The sequence below is a fragment of the Nymphalis io genome, chromosome 21 (genome assembly GCF_905147045.1).
Source record: "Nymphalis io chromosome 21, ilAglIoxx1.1, whole genome shotgun sequence".
NCBI lineage: Eukaryota > Metazoa > Arthropoda > Insecta > Lepidoptera > Nymphalidae > Nymphalis > Nymphalis io.
In genome coordinates this window covers 6,127,358-6,149,090 of record NC_065908.1, presented here as the reverse complement: position 1 = coordinate 6,149,090, position 21,733 = coordinate 6,127,358, and the positions used below count along the sequence as shown (strand labels likewise).

Below are 21,733 nucleotides of genomic sequence, written 5' to 3'. Positions count from 1 at the left end.
CTCAATTATAGTTTGGTGGTTACATACTATCCGGAGTATGGACGCTGGCAATGTTTACGCTCCTGTGCCTCGGAAAGTACGTAAATTCGCTAATCCTACGCCTGAATTGTTACCAGTATGAAAGTACATTTATTAAATTATTGAGTTATTGTTACTATTAGTCTCTAGCCTTTGTTTATTTAACTATACACTATTAACGTTTTATTGTCACTGAGTTAACATAGACTTTACACGTAGCCTTGTGGCGGACTGTCAATACTTATGAATGATATTGGGATGAGATCATAGACTTTTTAAGGATTTGACATATTCCTAACATTGGCTGATGTATGCCCGTTACCGTAATAAAAAGTTCATGCATATTGGTACACATAAATCAAATCTTTGCGCCAAACACGTTTTCTCAAGCACTAACTTTCATAATCGCACCAAAAGTTTCATGATTCGGTATTCTCTTCGTACCCAACGTTCATTTGTCCATTGCGTCAAATAGTATTTATATGCTTAATTAATGATATGGTTATGGAAATAAACGAATGAAACAAATGGGATATTAAATCAACAATTAATCATTCCGCTGTTGTATAATTAAACAAAACATCAACATAATAAGTGACCCATATTCGTTTCATTCTTTACTACTAATATAAATGCCCCGACTTTTCGCGGGGTCTGAATAAATATAATATCATGATTAATATCCTTTGAACGTCGTGATTGACAATGGTCAATATGACATCACTGAGTTTTGCACAGTGCACGCTATGTCAGACCTCAGGCGGTGTCGACTTAATCGACAAAATTCCAGTAATAACGTTAGCTAACCCGTATTTCTAGGTGAACTACAGGATGAAAGGTTTAGCAACGCAACTCTACAAAACAAGACCAATACTTCTCGCGACGTTTGTCCTATTCTAAGGAGTTCATAAGTGACAAATGCGACGATCTCAGTTCCTAACTGTTCTAACTATGGGCAAGTTTACCGGGTTGTTACTCTGAACCATATTTTTAATAATTAGCACTACAAAAACTTTGTAAACAAAGAAGGAAGACAGCAAATATCACATATTTAGAGCGAAATTAATTTGGAGTTTTATCACTTATGCGTCACACTGCGACACAAGTTCGCACTTCGTCGCGTCTCGTCGCAGACTAATTAAGACACTAATGAAGACGTTTATCGTGCATTTTTTTAATAACTGGAAAAACGCGTTGGTGAAAAGTGAAAAGTGGAACTACGGGATCGCTTGCACGTGCAACCGTGATGCTCTGATGTTTATGTTGTTATTGTTCACTTTTTTTTTTAACGCTGGAAAGATGCGTTACACGTTTCCCCCATGGGAACAGTGGGGCTCGCCGGTGTCCAAGGTGCCAAGTGCACCCCGAACATCGGAATACTCACTACATTTATCCTACACTATATTTCTGAAGATTACACACATACACACAATCTTTATTTTCAATATAGGTAGCTATATATCCAATATTTCTATTAATGAAATTTTCAACTTGAAAATTACTATTAATTTATGCTATAAAAATTTAAACTTGGTCTGACTGTGGTGTTTGATTAAGTTGATAAATTACAATGTGGTTTTATATTCTGCTATGTAACTACATAACACTGCAGTAGTTGTCAAATGGTCGCTTCACTAGACGTAAATTAAAACAGTATTTTTGTAGATAAAAAGAGTTGAGATGTATTATATAATATAATCTCCGGTGGTATATAACTTGGGCGGGATTCCACCGACCGCTAATAATAAAATTAAGATGTGTAAATGCCGGTTACTGTACGAGTTATGTTTGTAATGAAAGTAATTATAATAGATAAATTATATACCAAACTTGGGGTAAGTGAATTTTCACATAACCAGTCTTTCACAATCACTCAACCATTTAACTTTTTAATTTCAAATAAATTTAGAAACCTCCTTTTGCTCATCCCACATTAATTTTTCACACTTATTTAATTCCGCTACCGTTGCCAAACGTTCAAGAAGTTTATTCAAGATGGCGCGAAAACATTGTCGTCGTTGATTGGTCAAACAACGGAAAAAGACAATATACATATTTTGTTATAAGTTGGAAAGAGATAAGTTTTATTGTTTGTAATTAGTGTTGCAAGTATTATAAATTAAACAACAACAATGAATGGATTTCTAACAGACTGGAAATATTTAAACTTGACGAATATTTCTTAAAGCAAGTTTTAAAATGTTTATGCAAAAGAAACTTGAATTAATTATGTCGGTCATGTTAACAGTACTTCATATACGGATATCAAATTTTCTATATAGTCAACCATTACATGCTTGCACACTTCTTACTAATATTTAAAATTTGAAATTTTGTTCGTTTGGATGTAAGGGTTTTCTGCTTAATAAAAACTAAAGGATCAGGCTTAATCTTTAAAGTATATTTAAATCAATTGAACTGTAAAAACAACGCATAATCTATTTTTTTTTTATATGTAAAAATTATATATGGCAGTTTTTTGTTCATATAATTATTAGTTGTCTAGTATAATTTACAATAAGTCTTCAATTATTATAATACATATACCTATACTTCGCAAAAATTCACAGTAATTATAGATACGAGCACGTAAAATATTCATTGAAAAGTAAATTTGTTTTGCAATTCAAACTGTGTCGGCGCTTTTACGAATTTTCAATTCACATGGTTTTCACAAGTTTCACAAATAACTTAATTTCCTGAAAATGTTCCTATGGATATGGGACATGCGTTTCAACTAAACTATATTTTAATGTTTTATTTTATTTAAAATCCAGATTACAAAAGAGAGATATTTGATTTTAATATTCTTAATTTGCTTATAATTATTCAATTTCTTGTTCAGTGAGAAAAAACATCGTGCGAAAACCTACATGTCTAACTCTGCCAAAAAAATTTTGTCAGCCAAGTGATTTTATATTTCTTAAAATATATCTCACTATAAAAACGTAATCAAAGACAAATTGTTGATCGATTAATAATACAGATACAAAAGCATTTTGTATGTTGATAAGTTTATCAATAATGTACCAAATCCGCAAGTCTTTATAGATAACCCATCATAAGACACGACCATTCTCATGTTTTAAATATTTTAATTAACTCTTCCCTTATCCATTAAAACAAATAACATATTAACTATTATTATTTTCAGTATTATTTTCATATGCTATATTAAAAACGAGAAAGTATTGCCAGTTATATATCTTGACAATATTCTATTGACAGAATATTGACAGGATTATAACATTGGGGACAGATAATTAAAACTCGAAATATTATCCAATGATTTATTCCTTAATTTTAACTTACTCTATTTCTATTACGATCCTACATTTAATTATCATTACTTACATTTAACTTCACAATTTAATCACATAAATAATTAAGTAAATAACCATTTATTGGGATTTAAAATATCGTTTTTTTTGTCTCGACATTTCATTATAATTCTGAAATCTTCACAAGGTATCTAAATCGTAATTGAATATAATACTTAGCAATTATGTAGAATTAAATAGCACATATTCAGTTTAAAAAAACTTGCAATTTACTGTATTTTCTTATGTATGGCACCACCAGATGTTAAGTGGCTCACTCATCCTTCAAACGAGAACACCGTAATACACCGAGAATCCTTCATGATGGGTGCCTTTATATGTTTTAATATATCCAATCATTAAATATATATATTTAAGTTTTCATGTATATTTTCAATTAAATGTTTACAATTAGTGATACATATATATTGAAATTACAAACGTTTGTCTATGGTACGTGTAAAAATATTTAATCAATGATTTTCTCTTGATACTTTATTTATAGACAATATTATAAAATATTGAGATAATTATTATCTAAACCGTCTTCAAAATCATTTTCAGATGGCTTTGCCTACAACGAGATAGATCTAATTTAACATTATTTCTTACGCAAGTCTTGCTCTTCTTTAGTGGAGACTGCAGCCCAGCTATAGGACATTTATGGTTTGTTCCTTTAAGTTTAAATTCAGTCTTAACTAATCATACATTTATTTCAAACAATTATTCGTCAAATCAATTATCAACAATTTATCTTTAAAAAAATCAATTAAATCATGTTACTATGCAACTAAACAAAATGAACAACAATTGTCCGGTAAATTACCCTCCTCTTTTTATCCAATATGACAATTTACATCAGCCATATTGGATTTATTTAAGACATATTTTTTATGATTATAGAATTTGACTTCTTGACACTTTCATGAAACAAATCCTTAATGTTTAACATATTATAGTTAAAAATCATAAAAATCTCATCAAATGTTTACGCTCTATGTGGTAACGAAAAAACAACAACGATAAATGCATTAACCATGACTGCAAAACAGCGAGGTAAACAAAATTACATATTTATTTAAGAATATGGATCTCTACTTAAATATTCATTTTATATCATTCTTATATTGTCCTTTAAGTGATACTCTTTCCAAGATCGAATTTGAATGCAATGCGTTTAAAAGTAAAATGTTTCTGACGTATAAAAGAGTTCACGTGTATTCGCAATTGATTTTTTTTTTATTTTTTTTTCATTATATTTCGATCCCACGGATCAGACATTCAGACAAAAATAAAAGTTCTTTTCACTAATGGTCGGGCTTGAGCCCGTCAAGCTATTCTCAAATATTGTTCATGTCGTAGAGAACTTGAGCGATCGTTCTAGACGCTTCCACGTTGCTGAGAGCTATCGAAGCCAAGTGGGCTTCGTATGAACGCAGGAGTCTGTGGAACAACATTTTGGTTTATCATACATGAATTGAATACATGAGTGGATAAAGGTGACATGTAACATTTTAATTTTTATTTTATGTCATAAATAAAAGTATTATCACTATTCGTATCTATTTCCTTACAATTTTTATACAGATATATAAAAAAACTGTGTTCATTTTACCGAATACTTTTATTTTCTATTTGTGCACTTAATGATTAAATGCACCTATGGAATAAGGTATCATGTACCTATTTTTTATAAACAAATCGTATACAATTGCAATAATTATTAAACTTACCTCCGACCGGTGTTTGAGTAGATGACGATATTTCTCAAAATGAGAGCGGCTGTAAGACGTATGCTCTTTGTCACGGGTCCTTCGTTTTCATCCTAATTTTAAAAACATAAATATTTAACGTAATAACGAATAACATTATTAATACAGACATATGCACAAGAAGCAACACAACAACAGAATACGTTCTAAATTTGAATAAAATGTATACTTCATCCCATTTAAAAAGTCAAAATATTAAAAAATAGGCTGTATGTAAATAGGCCTTGAACGCATTCTGTTGAAGTATAAACTAATATGACAAACATAAAATGATAAAGCATTTGTTCTATATAAGCTATTCACGTAAAAACAGCAGACATACGAATTAATAAACATGTATATTTACTTAATAAAATAATGATATAATGAAATGTGTTGACAGTGACGATGGACACATAAAAGCCGCAAATAAAACAAAAACAATGAACGGACAGGACAATCAAACAAAAAAGTCAGCTATTGTGCAATCGCGATAAAATATAACGGGGCTCCGAATTTTAAAATACAATTGAAACAAGAAGAGACAAATATATAATATACTTCAGAATTACAAGTTTATATAGCAACGAATATAATTGAATTGTTAAAATGAATTACGAATTCTTAACGACCGTCCGTCATATTATAATCATGATGTCATATACATCTCTAAAGCATAATAAAGTATATAAATAACATTTATAATTAACAAAAAATCTACCAATAAAATGCGATCATATCATAGATACCTGCGAGATATGCCATCATTGCATTACATTTAATGTCTCTTTTTCCCGCCTAAATAACTACTACTAACACAAATTTATAAGAACGACACACATACATAAACAAACCTTAACACATACACATCAAAAAAGTAACAACACAAACACATTCTTTAATTATTAAATAGACACATACATAAATTGATCGAGACAATCTCTTGTAAGACTACAGTCATTCTACGCACACATATACAATTCATAAATATACAGCAAAAAAATTAGAAGCAGTTTTTCAAAATATCGACGTTTTGCTTTTTTTTTTTGCTTTTTTAAAAACTAAAATTTTACAAACAAACATAATATAAAAAAAACTTTTAATAATTAAATAAAACGTAGTATACAGTTAATTCAATCCACGAAGAGGTTGTTACGAGTCGCCCACGGCTCAGTGTGCCCGGCTCAATGTTGATCGAAATTATACTTAAATAAGTCCTATTTTAAAAGGAATCTTTTGATCGAATAAGCAGTGACGTTTGCGCCACATGTCGGCACATTGATAAAATAAAAAAACGAGTATTTGAAATACTTTCATTAAAATTTTAGTTTTACTATAAAATGTATGTGATTCATAATATTTAAATTTATACTATGCAGATTACAGAGCCCCCTAAGGAGGGCAAACATTTTATTCAAAAATAAATATTATTGGAAAAGAATATTACAAAATATTGTACATGGAATAAATAGCACCGTTATTCAGTATCGAAAATATATAAGGCACATTTCTAGTCGACTATGATTCTTTTTGTGGTTTATCGTAGTGTGCGTTTAGTTACTATAGAGTAGCTAGTACTGGAGCAGTATACGTTTAGACGTATTATATTATATTGCACACTTGCACTGTAGTAGTAGCGATTGGGAAAGAGAATGGGACGTGTCATCGTGGATTGAACTATCTATAATAGCAATAAATTAATATATTATGTAATTAATGTATATAATATTTGAATAGATTTATTAATCAAAAACAAATAAAAATTTAATATTTATTAACCAGGAAAGTGTAAATACTTGACGATTAAATACCAAAATTATCCCTAATAATAGTCTTTTGCCAAATAATGTAGTCTCATATCAAATTATATTTTTTTATTACACGTTTTATTAATTGCATATTAGGATTATTTATATTTTGTTACTATTTGTTTTATAGTATAGGCGGGCGGAGCAAATGGGATACCTGATGGTAAGTGGTCACCACCGCCAGACATTGGCAGTGTAAGAAATAATAACCATTCCTTACATAGCCAATGCGACCCCAACCTTGAGAACTGAGATGTTATGTCCCTTGTGCCTGTAGTTACACTGGCTCACTCACCCTTCAAACCGAAACGCAACAATACAAAGTATTGCTGGTCAGCGGCACAATATCTGATTAGTGGGTGGTACTCACCCAGACCGGCCCGCACAAAGCCCTACCACCAGGCTTCCGGCGCCGATTGAACATAAAATCAGTTTGTCATACCACGCTCTGAAAGCATATCTTCTAATACCCGTGGTCCGATTATATCGCCAAAATATTATGACGTATATGTCATACGTTTGTTTGCAAAGCTATGATATTATAATTTGTTTATATAAAGTGTAAATTATTTAGGCGAATAGATACTATGGTTTTAAGGTATTTTAAACTGATTTGAGTACATATTTCTGATCAAAATATTCAGTTTGAAGAAATCCTACATAAATGTGAACATTTACTTCAGATGTCAGCAAATTTGACTATGAATGAGAAGCATGAAATACAAACGAGCTGCAGTTACTGAAAGTCGTCAGTTTTGTGTATCATGTGTATGTATATGTTTAGGAATAAGCTCCAAAAACCTTCTCCTCAAAAGGGAGAGGAGCTCTTAGCCCATTAGTGGGATATTAACAGGCTGTTACTGTACTGTATGAGACTTTAAGGTAAGGTAAAATAGGTCATCTTTGATAATTATGTCGACTGCGCAGGATATATTATTATGCACAATTATGTGCAAACACAAGTTTACTCTATTATATCTATGTCGTAATTGAGCGAAAAAACAGACGCGACCACAGTATAGATTGTCTTCATCATTGTACCTTCACGTGTAACCCGCCCTTAGATATACATTAAAATGTTTTAACAATTAATGGAATACCAGTAACGGAGCCCCGTTATCAAGCAACGGCAAAGGAATCTCACCATAAGGTCCGGAGTGCGACTCACATCGGCCCGGTGCTGCACACAGGACGAGTTAGTGACGGGTGACGTTACGTGTGACATATTATGGTAACCGATTTCAAAATATTTTATATTATAACGAGCGCACCCATTTACCCACAGTTTACACAGCTCTTTCTTCAAAAAAGAAGGATTTTCATACAAACCTTCATCCCGTTAAAATTTAACTTGGGGTAAAATATCCAAAAATTCTTTCTTAGTGCAAGCCTACTGTAAAAACGTTATGCAAATTTTCATGGTCTAGTGCCAGTAAATTGGGGGTTGTGCGTTGATATCTCAGCCAGTCAATCAATTATTTATATAGATACACTGGCATTTCAATTCTTTATTCAAAATAATATAAAGATAGGTGTATTTGAACCCTTACAAAATTAACATGATTGATTGACTAGAGACTTATAAGCCGCTGCTGCAGAATTTCGGCTGGAGTAATATTATTTAGTAGTAGTAGCTATTGTTTTTTTTTTTTTATATAGAATAGGAAGGCGGACGAGCATATGGGTCACCTGATGGTAAGTGGTCACCAACGCCCATAGACATTTTCATTGTGAGAAATGTTAACCATCGCTTACATCACCAATGCGCCACCAACCTTGGGAACTAAGATGTTGTGTCCCTTGTGCCTGTAATTACACTGACTCACTCACCCTTTAAACCGAAACACAACAATACCAAGTACTGCTATTTTGCGGTAGAATATCTGATGAGTTGGTGGTACCTACCCAGATGAGCTTGCACATAGCTCTACCACCAGTAAATTGTTTACTGCATTTGTTATTATGTTTATTTTTCTTTTATTATTTTACTACATAACTGTTACTATAAGCCCTTTTTTATTTGAAATTTGTGTAACATAGTCGAATCACGGAATCATTATTAAATTCATTATTAAGATACTCATCGTTTGTTCAGCCGTTTCATTTTCAAACAATACTCATTACGTCAAACACTCACATGCGATGTGACATTATTCGTATTGCGAATTTCTAGGATATTAAATAGTGTGTGATTATTCAAATTTTGGTAAATTGATTCTGAAATATCGTCTTTATTATTATGAAATGCCTCTTCCGCTGTAATCATTCTCATCACTTCGACGTATTTCTTCTACACTAAGCATTGCGAAACATAACTGCCAAATTACTTTACCCAAACATCACTTTAACGAACGCATAATTCATCGTCCATCACTCAAGTATTGTTTATGAATTAAAATTGCGGAGTATAATATGGCTTCGGATGTAGGGTGAGTCCTCATATATTCCAATCACAAGAGGACGAAAAGTAAATCGACAACGTTTGATGACATTGAACTGAAGCGATATCATTGGTGGTTGGAAATCTTGAATAATTTACGATATTCATTAAGCCGAGATAGCCTAGTGGTTAGAACGCTTGAATCTTAACCGACGATCATAGGTTCAAACCCGGGCAAGCACCAATGAATTTTCATGTGCTTAATTTGTGATTATAATTCGTCTCGTGATTGACGATGAAGGAAAACATCGGAGGAAACCCGCATGTGTCTAATTTCATTGAAATTATGCCACAAGTGTATTCTACCAACCCGCATTGGAGCAGCGTGGTGGAATAAGCTCGAAACCTTCTCCTCAAAAAGGGAGAGGAGGCCTTAGCCCAGCAGTGGGACATTAACAGACTGTTACTATTATGAATTGTATTATTATTATGAATTGAAGTTGAAGAAGAGAAATAAAATTTTATAATTAGTTACATCTAGTAAGTTATACAAAACACGTAGAAAATATAAATTTCAATTGATAATCTCTATTACTTCTTCAATTTAAACAGTGTATAGTATTGTTTATGTATACGGGCTTTCATCAGGTGTACTCTCAGATGTATTTGGTCAGGTTAAGTCGCTATCATTTTTTTAGGTTGTAACCCTTATCATTAAAGAAACGATGTTAATTACCAGTGGAAGTAAGAAAAATGTTTTTAATTTTCATTGGCAAAAGCTGGAAACCTAATCCTAAATTTTATGGTTTTATCGTATATAATAAATACATTTTGAAATCGGTTACATATTACTCAGACATTGTGTTATTATCAATATGTAATATCATATTATAATATATAATTATTTATTATTAATGCGATATGGTTAATGCCGAAACATATTTTTTTGTTATGGCAACATATATATATATAACATTTTTGAATACAATAAATGAACTGAGATTAGATTAATATTCATTAGTTTGTTAATTATTTCAATGTGATTTATAATTTAAAAAAAAAACAAGCTTTTATTTAGTATAAAAACAAATAGAATTTATCATACAAGATTATATTTTCATTAGTATTCGAAATTCAATTCAATCGTTTTTAATGCAAAATTCGATCAATTACAAACATGTGACGTGATAAAAGCTTGTAATAAAAAAATATACGATAACAATCAAATTAAAACAACAAAAAAAATATACGGCCACGTTTGGAGCGATTGTCCTTAAAAATTGAAAATCGAATTAAAAATTCAGTCTTGTGATTTGTTCACGCTCGACGCTTTTAATAAAACTATATGATTATTTTTTTGTTACCTAATTTGACAACGATATATAAATATAAATACATTTAATCATATAATTTAAATATATAAATGTAATAAAATTTTAAAATATATTTTTTTAAATTACGAAAATTTTTGCAACTCGAGCATATTCAAATATTATAATGTTTATAATACTTCATATAGACGATATGAACATAAGACATAAGTTAGCCGTGCGCTATAAAATATAAAATATCAGTGCAAATACGCTCATCCAATAAAATATGACATACAAAAAATTTATTGAAAACCAGCATTTATATTGTATAGAAAACTTCAATATAAATTGATATATCTATGGAATTTTAATCAAATAAATATATTTATACAAAAAAAAAAAACAGTTAACAAGAAAGGGACAAAAAAGTTATTATTGCAATTTCTACAACAAATCTCAAAGGATAAATTTACTAATATTATAATTAATGTAAATGTATGTTTGTATGCTAAATAGTTTTAAAGGTATTTGAATTTATTTTAAATTAATTTTGTTAATATATAATAATAAAATAAATAACGATAAGTAACAAGTTCAGATGTAACAGGATTCGAGTCCATAAATAGATTTAAAAAATGTATGCCCGGTGAAAATATTAAACACCGAGTTTTTCATATTGAAATATATAATTATGTAAAAATCATTTTGTTGGATGAGCGGTTTAAAGTAAACACCAATCACACACTTCTATTGATACTTTTTGCTTCGCTTTGTTACTCTAAAATCGGCCTTATACCCCGAATGAAGTGTTAGGAACACTTTAGTCAGGGTGTAAGATATACGGTCTAACTTACCATGAGTTCTCGTGGATTAAACATGTCCGTGGAATGCTTGTTAAGTGCCGCCAGAGCTGCGTTAGGGGGGTATCCGAGTGAAACCGGCTTGCTCGCCTCCGATTCGGCAATTGTATGTCTACGCGAGTTGTATATCGCTTTTAACGCCTGTGAACAATTTCAGCTCCAATAAAACGAAATTGAAACAAGATAACTCATTTCTAATTTAAATTTGGCGTAAAATAATCTAATATTGCTGCTATTTTTTTATTGATATTTTTTAGTAAAATGTCAGAACATTTCGTATAAATAAGTCATCTGCTTACGAACACTGTATGCCTATTGTGAGTTATTTTTACTTATTCGATAGCTGCGAGTTGTATGGAATTCCGATTATTGTCAATAGACAGCGCTGTTTTCATTCTTTTATCATCAGTGTTGCCAGCTTGGGGGTTTTCTCCTTAAATTTCGTAGTGAGTCAGATAAAATGGGTTATTTTCTGTGGCAGGATTTTTTAGAGGTTTTTTCAGGGGGAACATTTTTTAGAATTCCCTCTAGGAATTAACTCTTCAGTTTAATTTAATCAGGTTAATTTCAAGTTTGCAGAACTTGCATTATTTTCTTTTTATATAACATTATCAATGTATTCTCTATTTATTTCAATAGGTCAGGGGAAACGGGGGCATTTAGAGATGGTGCAAGGGAGCGATGCTTCTCAGAGGTCGGCAACGCCGCTCAACTCGCGCGAGGCGTGTGCCTGTGTAGCAGGCGGGCTCACCTGCGGCGTGCAGTGCTTGTCGGTGAGGTGGTTGAGCAGCGCGAAGGTGCGGCGCGGCACGCGGTCGCAGTCGAGCCACTGGCACGGCGCCTCGCCGCCCGCGCCCGCCGGGCAGTGCGCGCGCGCCGCGTGCGCGAACACCGCGCCCGCGCCGCCGAACGACCTGCGCACCCGCTATATATAGTCCTCCAGGCCGATTTCGGCCACGGCGGCCAATCTCAAGAGAGATTCGCCGACTGCGCAGTACATATTAGTGTGCGCAAACACAGGTGCACACTGTATTCCCTAACCCTCGTAACCCGATGAGACGGCAGTCCGACACGACAGGAAAGAGTTCAGGTGCAGGATCAACGGCTTTACATACAAACTGCCAACTTCCAGCGGTTCATAGCGGTTTACTTCTCGACGTTGGCAACGCGTTCGCGCGAGATGTAAGACAATGTCTGTGAGCGGTGGTTTAGTTGTACAATTCATTCATTTTTTAAAAGACAATGTTTGTTGAGGACTTCGAAAAAAATCGATTCGATTGAAAACTATATAATGGCGTGCGCTGCGTAAATAAATAGAATTATATGTATACCAATAAAAAGGTTTTATGCAGACCCTTAATCTACTCGTGCGAAGTTTATTAAATTATAAAAATATTACAATACTAACACTTGAATAACTAATTGTATTCAATGGATTTAACACCAAAAACGATAATACTATTATTAAAATTAAAAACTCACAGAAGTTTATACTAAAATAATACTTACTTGCCGCATCCCCTCCAGTGGCATATCCACGGAGTGTCTTCGGCTCCTGGCGGGAGAGGCTGCGGCGGTGGAGTAACCGTCTTCTTAGGGACTGGTTGTTTCTGATAAGGAAAAAATATGTTAATCTTGTATTAACATTAATAAATCGATAAAAAAAAAATGCAAAATGTAAAATTTTAGGAACGTATCGATTGACATCAATTAAACAGCTTCGTACATCAATGCAGGAAGGGAGTTTTGTGACGCATTAAGGAAGGTTTAAAAACTTGATGTCCTTTAGTCAATTTCTGTCCCGTCCTAAAATTTTGCACAGTTACCTCGGCTACAGGTTGCGTGACAAGCACCTCTTTATCGCCTATCTTGGTGTTCCCCATCATGATCGGTTGCCGCGTTATAACCTGTCGTATTATAGGTTGCTGACTTTTCTGAAATATGGAATAAATCCAGTAATGGAACATTCTAGAAGAAAAGTGAAAATAAATACATTTCTAGTCTAAGAGAGACGAGCTGGTAAAACACCATTACAAAATAACAAAGCAATTTTTTTCATCATTTTTTTTTTTAACCTAAGGAACTTACCGCTCCGCTTTGAATAGGCACAGTTTTGCTTTCGCTCATCGTCGTTGACGTCTGATTGTTAGAAATAGCTACCGTCGTTATTTGACTTCTCTGCGGTTGCTGAACAACCCTGTGCTGTACAACACCTTGCTTCATCGGCGTGTTCATTATTATCTGCTGGTTGCTCGATACCGCTATTATCTGTTGGTTGCCTTGCAACAGTTGCTGGTTTCCTTGTATTATCTGATTCGTTCCCACTATCGGGTTGCCAGATGATGTGCTTATAAGTGCCGGTGGTTGCTTCTGCGTGACAACAATCTGCTGCGTCTGTGCTTGGTTCACGATTTGAGCTTTGTGTGGTTGCGGTTGAGTCGTAATTATCGGTTGCTGACTCGGCGTTATTTGTGGGGCATTCTAAATAATAATTAATAAACGTTATAACATCATATACATTATCACATTTTATATGTCATTAGCTATAAAATTACACAAAATTATATAAACATTTACTATAAAAATAAGCCCAAAACCAAGTGAGCGACCACGGTAAATAAGAAACCAACCCACTAATACGCATGCTGTATAAAATTTAAATAGCTATTATATCAACATGTATATGTATATATATATATATATTAAAATAAAATCTAAACGCGTGTTTAACAATAAAAGAAAAACACTACACAGAAAGACTACTACTCTAATAATTATAGTAAAATTAACAAATTAAAATATAATTAATATATTTATAATATTTTTCCAACGACTTCCAGTCTACGATATAACATGCAGTTTCATAAGCCGTGCATTGAACCTGTGTTATTGTGGTCTTAACAACGGCTATGGGCTGTGAAGTGCTCACGAGAGCTGGCTGACTCACTATCACTCTTTGAGTCGACTGTATCACGCCCGAATTCTGCGTAACATTCAAATTTTAAAACCTTTTGTATACTTCATCATTTTACAGATTATAGTTTAAAACTCAAAACTCAATTTACTTTATATATTGAATTAGTTATAGACAAAAATATATTTGTATATTTTAATTCAGTCGGGAAATCACATATTAAAAAATATTTTACTCATTGTTTCATTAGATCATTTACCTGTATATTTTATAATACATATATAACCTTCTTATTTACAACCTTTTCTTGTCATCATGACGATCATACTTATAAATAATCAAATAACATTTTATACATTCATTATGATAATGGAAACATTAAAAATTCCGTGATGTATATTATACATTTTATATATTAAATTCGACTTATTATTTTACCTGCTTTTCCAACATTATTGACACTTGACTGGTAATCAAGAGCTGACCACGACAGGTGCAAAGAATAATATATAAAGTGTATAGTATGTAATCGTGAATGTTGCTAGATAAATTATCTATGGTTAATAAGCATAGTGCCTTTGACAAATAGCATATTAAAAAAAAAAGTAAAATTACTAGCTGGTAAAACCTTCGAAGCTAAAAATAGCGATTAGTCATAATAGCATTGAATATTTATTTAAATTATGAGAAATAAAAGTCATACAATTTTTTGTTTATTTACAATTTTTAATTGTATAGCACCCAAAACTCAAACGTAACGGCCGAAATTAATATTATATCTACAGTCAGTATTTAAATCGATTTTACGACCAATCGACAGATCGATCTAAAAATTTAGTTTAAACGAAATTGAGCTTTATGATATTGTCAAAACACAGATGTTGATATGTCAATGCTTTGTCATTCAAGCGTTTCTTTCATGTTATAAACAAAAACATCAACCAAAAATATATTGCTTTATCTAAATTGACAATTAGAATATTTTTTATATCTATTGGTAGGCGAATAAATAGGCCACCTGATGGTAGATGGTCACCACCAGAAATATTAACCATCGCTTACATCGCCAGTGCGCCGCTTGCCTTGGAAGCTCGTGCTTTAAGTTACACTGGCTCCCATATCTCATACTCTTAATATAGGAACGAACACGAAAAAATATCATCTTCAAAAGGATTGTTACGTCAATCAGTTGATTGATTTTAATGGCTCACAACACTGCGTAATATAAAGTTAAAATTTTCTACATTCCAGTTTTAGGAAATTTTATATAACATTATTAATTTCGGTCGTATGAGTTTTAATCTAATTAGTTCTTTAATACATAATGTTTTCGCTAGAAAATAAATTAATTGGCAGCTAATTTTAAAACGCGATTAATGTGTCCATAATTTTATACGCAAATAATACAATGTACAAGAAATACGTGATTTAGCATCAAGAAAGAAATTCATTTTTAATTTGACCAATTAGAAATGAATATCGAAAATAGTCCCACATATCAACCAATTAGTTGCGCAGACTTTTATGAAAAAGTTAATGTCGGATGAAAAAACGAAACGAAGACCTATACTAAAAACGAAATATTAAAAAAAAAAATAAAAGATGTAACGCTTAAAGAAAAAAAAAAAAGAATGCCCAGAAACGAAAATGTTAATGAAGGAACTATGCAGTTAGTCAGGCTAGGCCAGAAGTTATAACCTGAATAATTTGCTGTTGCGTTATCGCCTCTGTTGCTTGGGCAATAAGGGTGTTTAGCGTCGCCTCGTCAAGACCAGCTGGGTTGTTTACCTTTTATAAATTTTATTAAACATACATAATTTTTAATCAACAGAATTATAGAATTATTAAAGTGCTAGTATTCCACGAAACAATTTTCAGTCTGTATTAAACTACAAAGGTATAATACGTTTTAAAATTGAATAAAAAAATATATATACCGTAAGTGTGAGGGGTCCGCCTCCAGTGGGACCTTGTACTATTATTATTGTCTTTTGCATCATATTGCCGGATATATTCTGTGCTATATAACTAAGACCAGCTGAAATAAAAGATCGTACTATATAAGATTTTCATATACACATATATTTATTCTATACTATTTTTCGCCCGCAGCTTCGCCCACGTAATAGGGAGGCGGGTAGATATAATAAATTAGCCTATGTCCTTCCTGGATGTTAAAGCTTGCTTCATACCTTTCATTGAAGTCGATTCAATGGCTTCGCAGTGAAAGCGTAACGGACATACAGAGTTACATTTATAACACTCTTTTCATGAAATAATCTAAATCTATTTAGATCAATCCAATTTTGGCGTTTGGCATTTTTGAGGTACATTCATTACATTACATTCATATTCAGTAACAGCCTGTTAATGTCCCACTGCTGGGCTAAGGACTCCTCTCCCTTTTGAGGAGAAGGTTTGGAGCTTATTCCACCAATGCGGGTTGGTAGAATTTCAATTAAATTAGACACATGCAGGTTTCCTCACGATGTTTTCCTTCACCGTCAAGCACGAGACGAATTATAAACACAAATTAAGCACATGAAAATTCAGTGGTGCTTGCCCGGGTTTGAACCCACGATCATCGGTTAAGATTCACGCGTTCTAACCATTATGTCATCTCAGCTTACATTCATATTCGTTGGGCTAATATTATTTTGTAACGGCCTGGCTAGTTTATAACGCTGAAGATCCCTTGGTCCTGACTTAGGCCAGAACTCTTTCAGGTCGTGTTCGATTTCCGTCCCATCGGATTACGGATGCACTTGTGTTTGCCCACACACTCGTGCACAATATTAAAGCAATGTTTGTACCTTGTGATGTACCTGGTGTTGCAATAATCTGCATCGGCTGTTGCATGAACTGTGTCGTCTGAGATGTAACAGGCTTTTCTATAAGAAGAACAATCATTAATTATTTGACTGCGACCTATAAGTGCCAACAAGAATTTATACTTTATTGTGTAACTGTCCAACAATTGCAAACACAGAAATTGACATCTGTTACAGTCAAAAGGTACCATATTATTAAATAACGATATTATCATTTCTTTTTTTCTTTATATAAACACATTATATTTAATTATAGATAAAATATTCTGGATCGATATATATATAAAGTAAGATTATCGTTTATTCACCAACCAACACCACCGAGCAGTATAACGAAATGACCCAAAACTTTAAGAGGAAACGACCTCTTTTCAAAAATTGAATACATCCGTGTTGCTATTTCCACATAACCGAGACATTATTCCAAAATTCTATCGAACACACCTTCAAAATTGAGATATTCAAACCAAACGTCTTTTAAAAGTAAGAGTCATAACATAAACTCCTATGTAGAAAATTAATAACTAAAATATACTATCTGAATTAAAAAGCTATTTATTTCTATTACCTTGTAATATTAATTGTCCTGATTGAGAAGCAATGATATTTTGGACATCCATTGGTTGAACTTGGAGCATCGGTTGTTGAACTTGCAAAGTTGGTTGCTGAACCTAATTATAAAATTACATCAATAAATTAAAAGCATCTAAATAGTCATTTTACAAAATAAATTACAATTACAAAAAAAATTCAAAGCTACCAGTTCAGAAGATATAGATTTTACAAAGAAACGGCAAAAATCACCGTATATATATATATATATATATATATATATATATATATATATATATATATATATATATATATATACGGTGATTTTATTTAAGTTATTTTTATTTAAGTACAGTACAGTAACAGTCTGTTAATGTCCCATTGCTGGGCTAAGGCAGGAGGCCTCCCTTTTTTTCAGGAGAAGCTTTGGAGTTTATTCCACAACGCTGCTCCAATGCGGGATAGTAGAACACACATGTGGCATAATTTCAATGAAATTAGACACATGCAAGTTTCCTCACGATGTTTTCCTTCACTGTCAAGTACGAAATGAATTATAAACACAAATACTAAAACCCACATAAAAATTCAGTGTTGCTTGCCCGGGGTTGAACCCTAGATCATCGATTAAGATTCACGCGTTCTAATTAGTTCAATTTAAGTATCAAGTTTATTTATGTCTATTATACCCGGTTCGAAAACGTTAACTTTATGAATCCTAACCAAAGATTGCGTTTAAAACCAAAACTGAGATCCCATGTACTTTATTTGTACTTATAACATCAAATGCTGGGAGGGTAAAGGATATGTCAGGATGGAACTCCATGTGTCGAATGAAATTCTGCCACACGTGTATTTACTAACCGTCATTGGAACAGCGTGATGGAATAAGTACTAAACCTTTGCCCGACAGTGGAACATTTACAGGCTATTACTTGACTTATGCTTATATAGCTATTATACAGGGTTACAGGGTAATATGTCACGATCCTTTTAAAGGGTTATAGTTCAGGACAATAGCTATCAAATGACCCCCAAAATGCTTATGCAAAAGTGTATCGTTTTCGAGTTATTAATTTTTTAATATTTTTTTTTATTTAAAGGATGTTTAAGATTCTAAAATTCAATAAAAAAAAATCAACGTATTTTCCCTATTTTTTTTTGTATTTCTTACTAGGGTACATCCTAGTTAATAATAACCAGTTATAAAACAAAAACAATCTTCAAGCATTTTTAAATTACAGATCCAAAACTGTACAACTTTTCGATTTTTAATTTTGATTCTTTAAGTTACTCGCAATTTTTTTGTAAAAATCACTATGGCTCTTATCGTGCGAATCATTTTAAAAACATCTGCGTTTCCTTAGCTATCCATCGGTACATAAAAAGTACAGTAACAATCATAAACTCAGGAGAAAATTAGATAACAAAGAGACCAGGTAGGAAATTCTAAGAAATGCTATTGTTAAGAAATTAAATCTGGATCAAAGACAAAAGGACCTCAATGCAAAGTAGTTAAAGATTATTTTTAATAGGGGTAATAGGTAAAAAAGGAGAGATAAACCAGAGCTGTTTGTGGAATACTATTATCAATTCCTTTGAATTTACCGTCATTTTTTCTAATTTCCTTTTATCTCATTTCTTTTACGAATAAGAGTAATAAAACCTTGTCGGGGTACATAATACTCACTGTACTTGCACTGCTCGTATAGTGTGGACGCGCTTTAGTGAATATTGATCTCTTAAATTTTTGAAAAAAACCGCTTCCTTTACTGGACTCTGTTTCTTACAACTTCGTGACTCGGCTAGCTAAAAGGAATTTGTGATTTGTGTTTATGATAACTTGGCGCGTAAAAAGGACTATTATGGCTGCAGAACAAAATTCTTCTCGTCGTCCGTACTCTAATGAGGAATACGCTGACATCTTATTTTGCTATGGATACACACCAATAAAGACACTATTGTCAGGTGTCCGGCGATCCGGAAATCGACGATTATACTCACGACGAGCAGCTGCGGCGTCACCGTTACAATATCCATAGCAAAATAAGATGTCAGCGTATTCCTCATTAGAGTACGGACGACGAGAAGAATATTGTTCTGCAGCCATAATAGTCCTTTTTACGCGCCAAGTTATCATAAACACAAATCACAAATTCCTTTTAGCTAGCCGAGTCACGAAGTTGTAAGAAACAGAGTCCAGTAAACGAAGCGGTTTTTTTCAAAAATTTAAGAGATCAATATTCACTAAAGCGCGTCCACACTATACGAGCAGTGCAAGTACAGTGAGTATTATGTACCCCGACAAGGTTTTATTACTCTTATTCCTAAAAGAAATGAGATAAAAGGAAATTAGAAAAAATGACGGTAAATTCAAAGGAATTGATAATAGTATTCCACAAACAGCTCTGGTTTATCTCTCCTTTTTTACCTATTACCCCTATTAAAAATAATCTTTAACTACTTTGCATTGAGGTCCTTTTGTCTTTGATCCAGATTTGATTTCTTAACAATAGCATTTCTTAGAATTTCCTACCTGGTCTCTTTGTTATCTAATTTTCTCCTGAGTTTATGATTGTTACTGTACTTTTTATGTACCGATGGATAGCTAAGGAAACGCAGATGTTTTTAAAATGATCCGCACGATAAGAGCCATAGTGATTTTTACAAAAAAATTGCGAGTAACTTAAAGAATCAAAATTAAAAATCGAAAAGTTGTACAGTTTTGGATCTGTAATTTAAAAATGCTTGAAGATTGTTTTTGTTTTATAACTGGTTATTATTAACTACGATGTACCCTAGCAAGAAATACAAAAAAAAATAGGGAAAATACGTTGATTTTTTTTTTATTGAATTTTAGAATCTTAAACATCCTTTAAATAAAAAAAATATTAAAAAATTAATAACTCGAAAACGATACACTTTTGCATAAGCATTTTGGGGGTCATTTGATAGCTATTGTCCTGAACTATAACCCTTTAAAAGGATCGTGACATATTACCCTGTAACCTTGTATATATATAATACATAAATATCAGATAAACTTACTCTATTTACATTCTTAGGAATTCTATAAAACAAATACAATTTATTGTATTGTATGTACCTGTATGGTCGATGCTTGCATCTGCAACGTAGGCTGCTGGACCTGCATTGGTTGCTGCACTTGGATCGTCGATTGCTGCACTTGGATCGTTGGTTGCTGTACTTGCATCGTTGGTTGTTGGACCTAAGGATACGGGTGTTAAATAATAATAATATATATGTTACTCATATTTAGCTAGTCTGATTTAGCGAAGTCTATACGAACGCCCAAACACCGAGTTAGTCTACGAGCTAAGAAGAATGCCTCGCGTTGTTACGATGTTAGAATCACTCAGCTGTAATAAGAAACGCAAAAAGTATTACAAATTAAGCCAGGGTAAGAGGTGTCTAATATTGAAATAAAATATATAATAAGGACCCGATTACCGTTAGACATACCGGTCATATAAAACGAATAATCAAAACTAAAACAGCATTTACAAATTACATTTCGTTAGTTCCTGTTATCAATAAAAAGAAAAAAAAGTGTATACATTTTGGTGTTATCAACTTGCAAAGCCAAACAGATCCAAAGCATTTGATTATAACCTCGCCAAGCACTGAAACAAAACGATTAACTCTTACTTGTAATAACGGCTCTTGGATAATAACAGATTGGTCAGTCGAGCCCGCGACCAGTACCGACGACTGTATTACTTCCGACGTGTCTTGTTTTGGGGGGAGCTACATTAGTAGAACAATATTGTACCATTGACTTATTTGATACCGTAAAACAGTTTATAATTAATTAATTATAAATTATGCAGATAAGTACACTGCATACCCAGAAGTGCGCTTAATTATTACGATATACGATTCACTATAAATTATCTTACCAATGATGAGTTTTACTTACCAATCCAATTACAAATGAAATAATAATTACAATTTCGAAATATTTA

The 21,733-nt window shown here is 32.5% G+C and overlaps 1 protein-coding gene across 10 annotated transcripts in view; it reads right to left on the bottom strand.

The window, feature by feature from the left end:
- Positions 1-3,307: 3,307 nt before the first annotated feature.
- Positions 3,308-21,733, bottom strand: part of LOC126776730 (AT-rich interactive domain-containing protein 2) — a 29,456-nt gene continuing 11,030 nt past the window's right edge. For 3 of the 10 annotated variants that reach the window (XM_050499427.1, XM_050499428.1, XM_050499432.1), the window contains exons 23-36: positions 21,417-21,515; positions 20,854-20,976; positions 17,764-17,866; positions 17,178-17,255; positions 16,302-16,402; positions 16,063-16,152; positions 14,332-14,433; positions 13,539-13,931; positions 13,277-13,384; positions 12,960-13,060; positions 12,202-12,364; positions 11,445-11,591; positions 5,072-5,163; positions 3,308-4,781 (exon numbers count right to left, since the gene is read on the bottom strand). In XM_050499427.1, coding sequence (XP_050355384.1) covers positions 4,679-4,781; positions 5,072-5,163; positions 11,445-11,591; positions 12,202-12,364; positions 12,960-13,060; positions 13,277-13,384; positions 13,539-13,931; positions 14,332-14,433; positions 16,063-16,152; positions 16,302-16,402; positions 17,178-17,255; positions 17,764-17,866; positions 20,854-20,976; positions 21,417-21,515 — 1,803 coding nt within the window. In that variant the 3' untranslated portion in view covers positions 3,308-4,678. The remainder of the gene's footprint in view (positions 4,782-5,071; positions 5,164-11,444; positions 11,592-12,201; positions 12,365-12,959; positions 13,061-13,276; positions 13,385-13,538; positions 13,932-14,331; positions 14,434-16,062; positions 16,153-16,301; positions 16,403-17,177; positions 17,256-17,763; positions 17,867-20,853; positions 20,977-21,416; positions 21,516-21,733) is intronic. The other 7 variants (XM_050499434.1, XM_050499436.1, XM_050499431.1 and 4 more) reach the window with 6 other exon arrangements.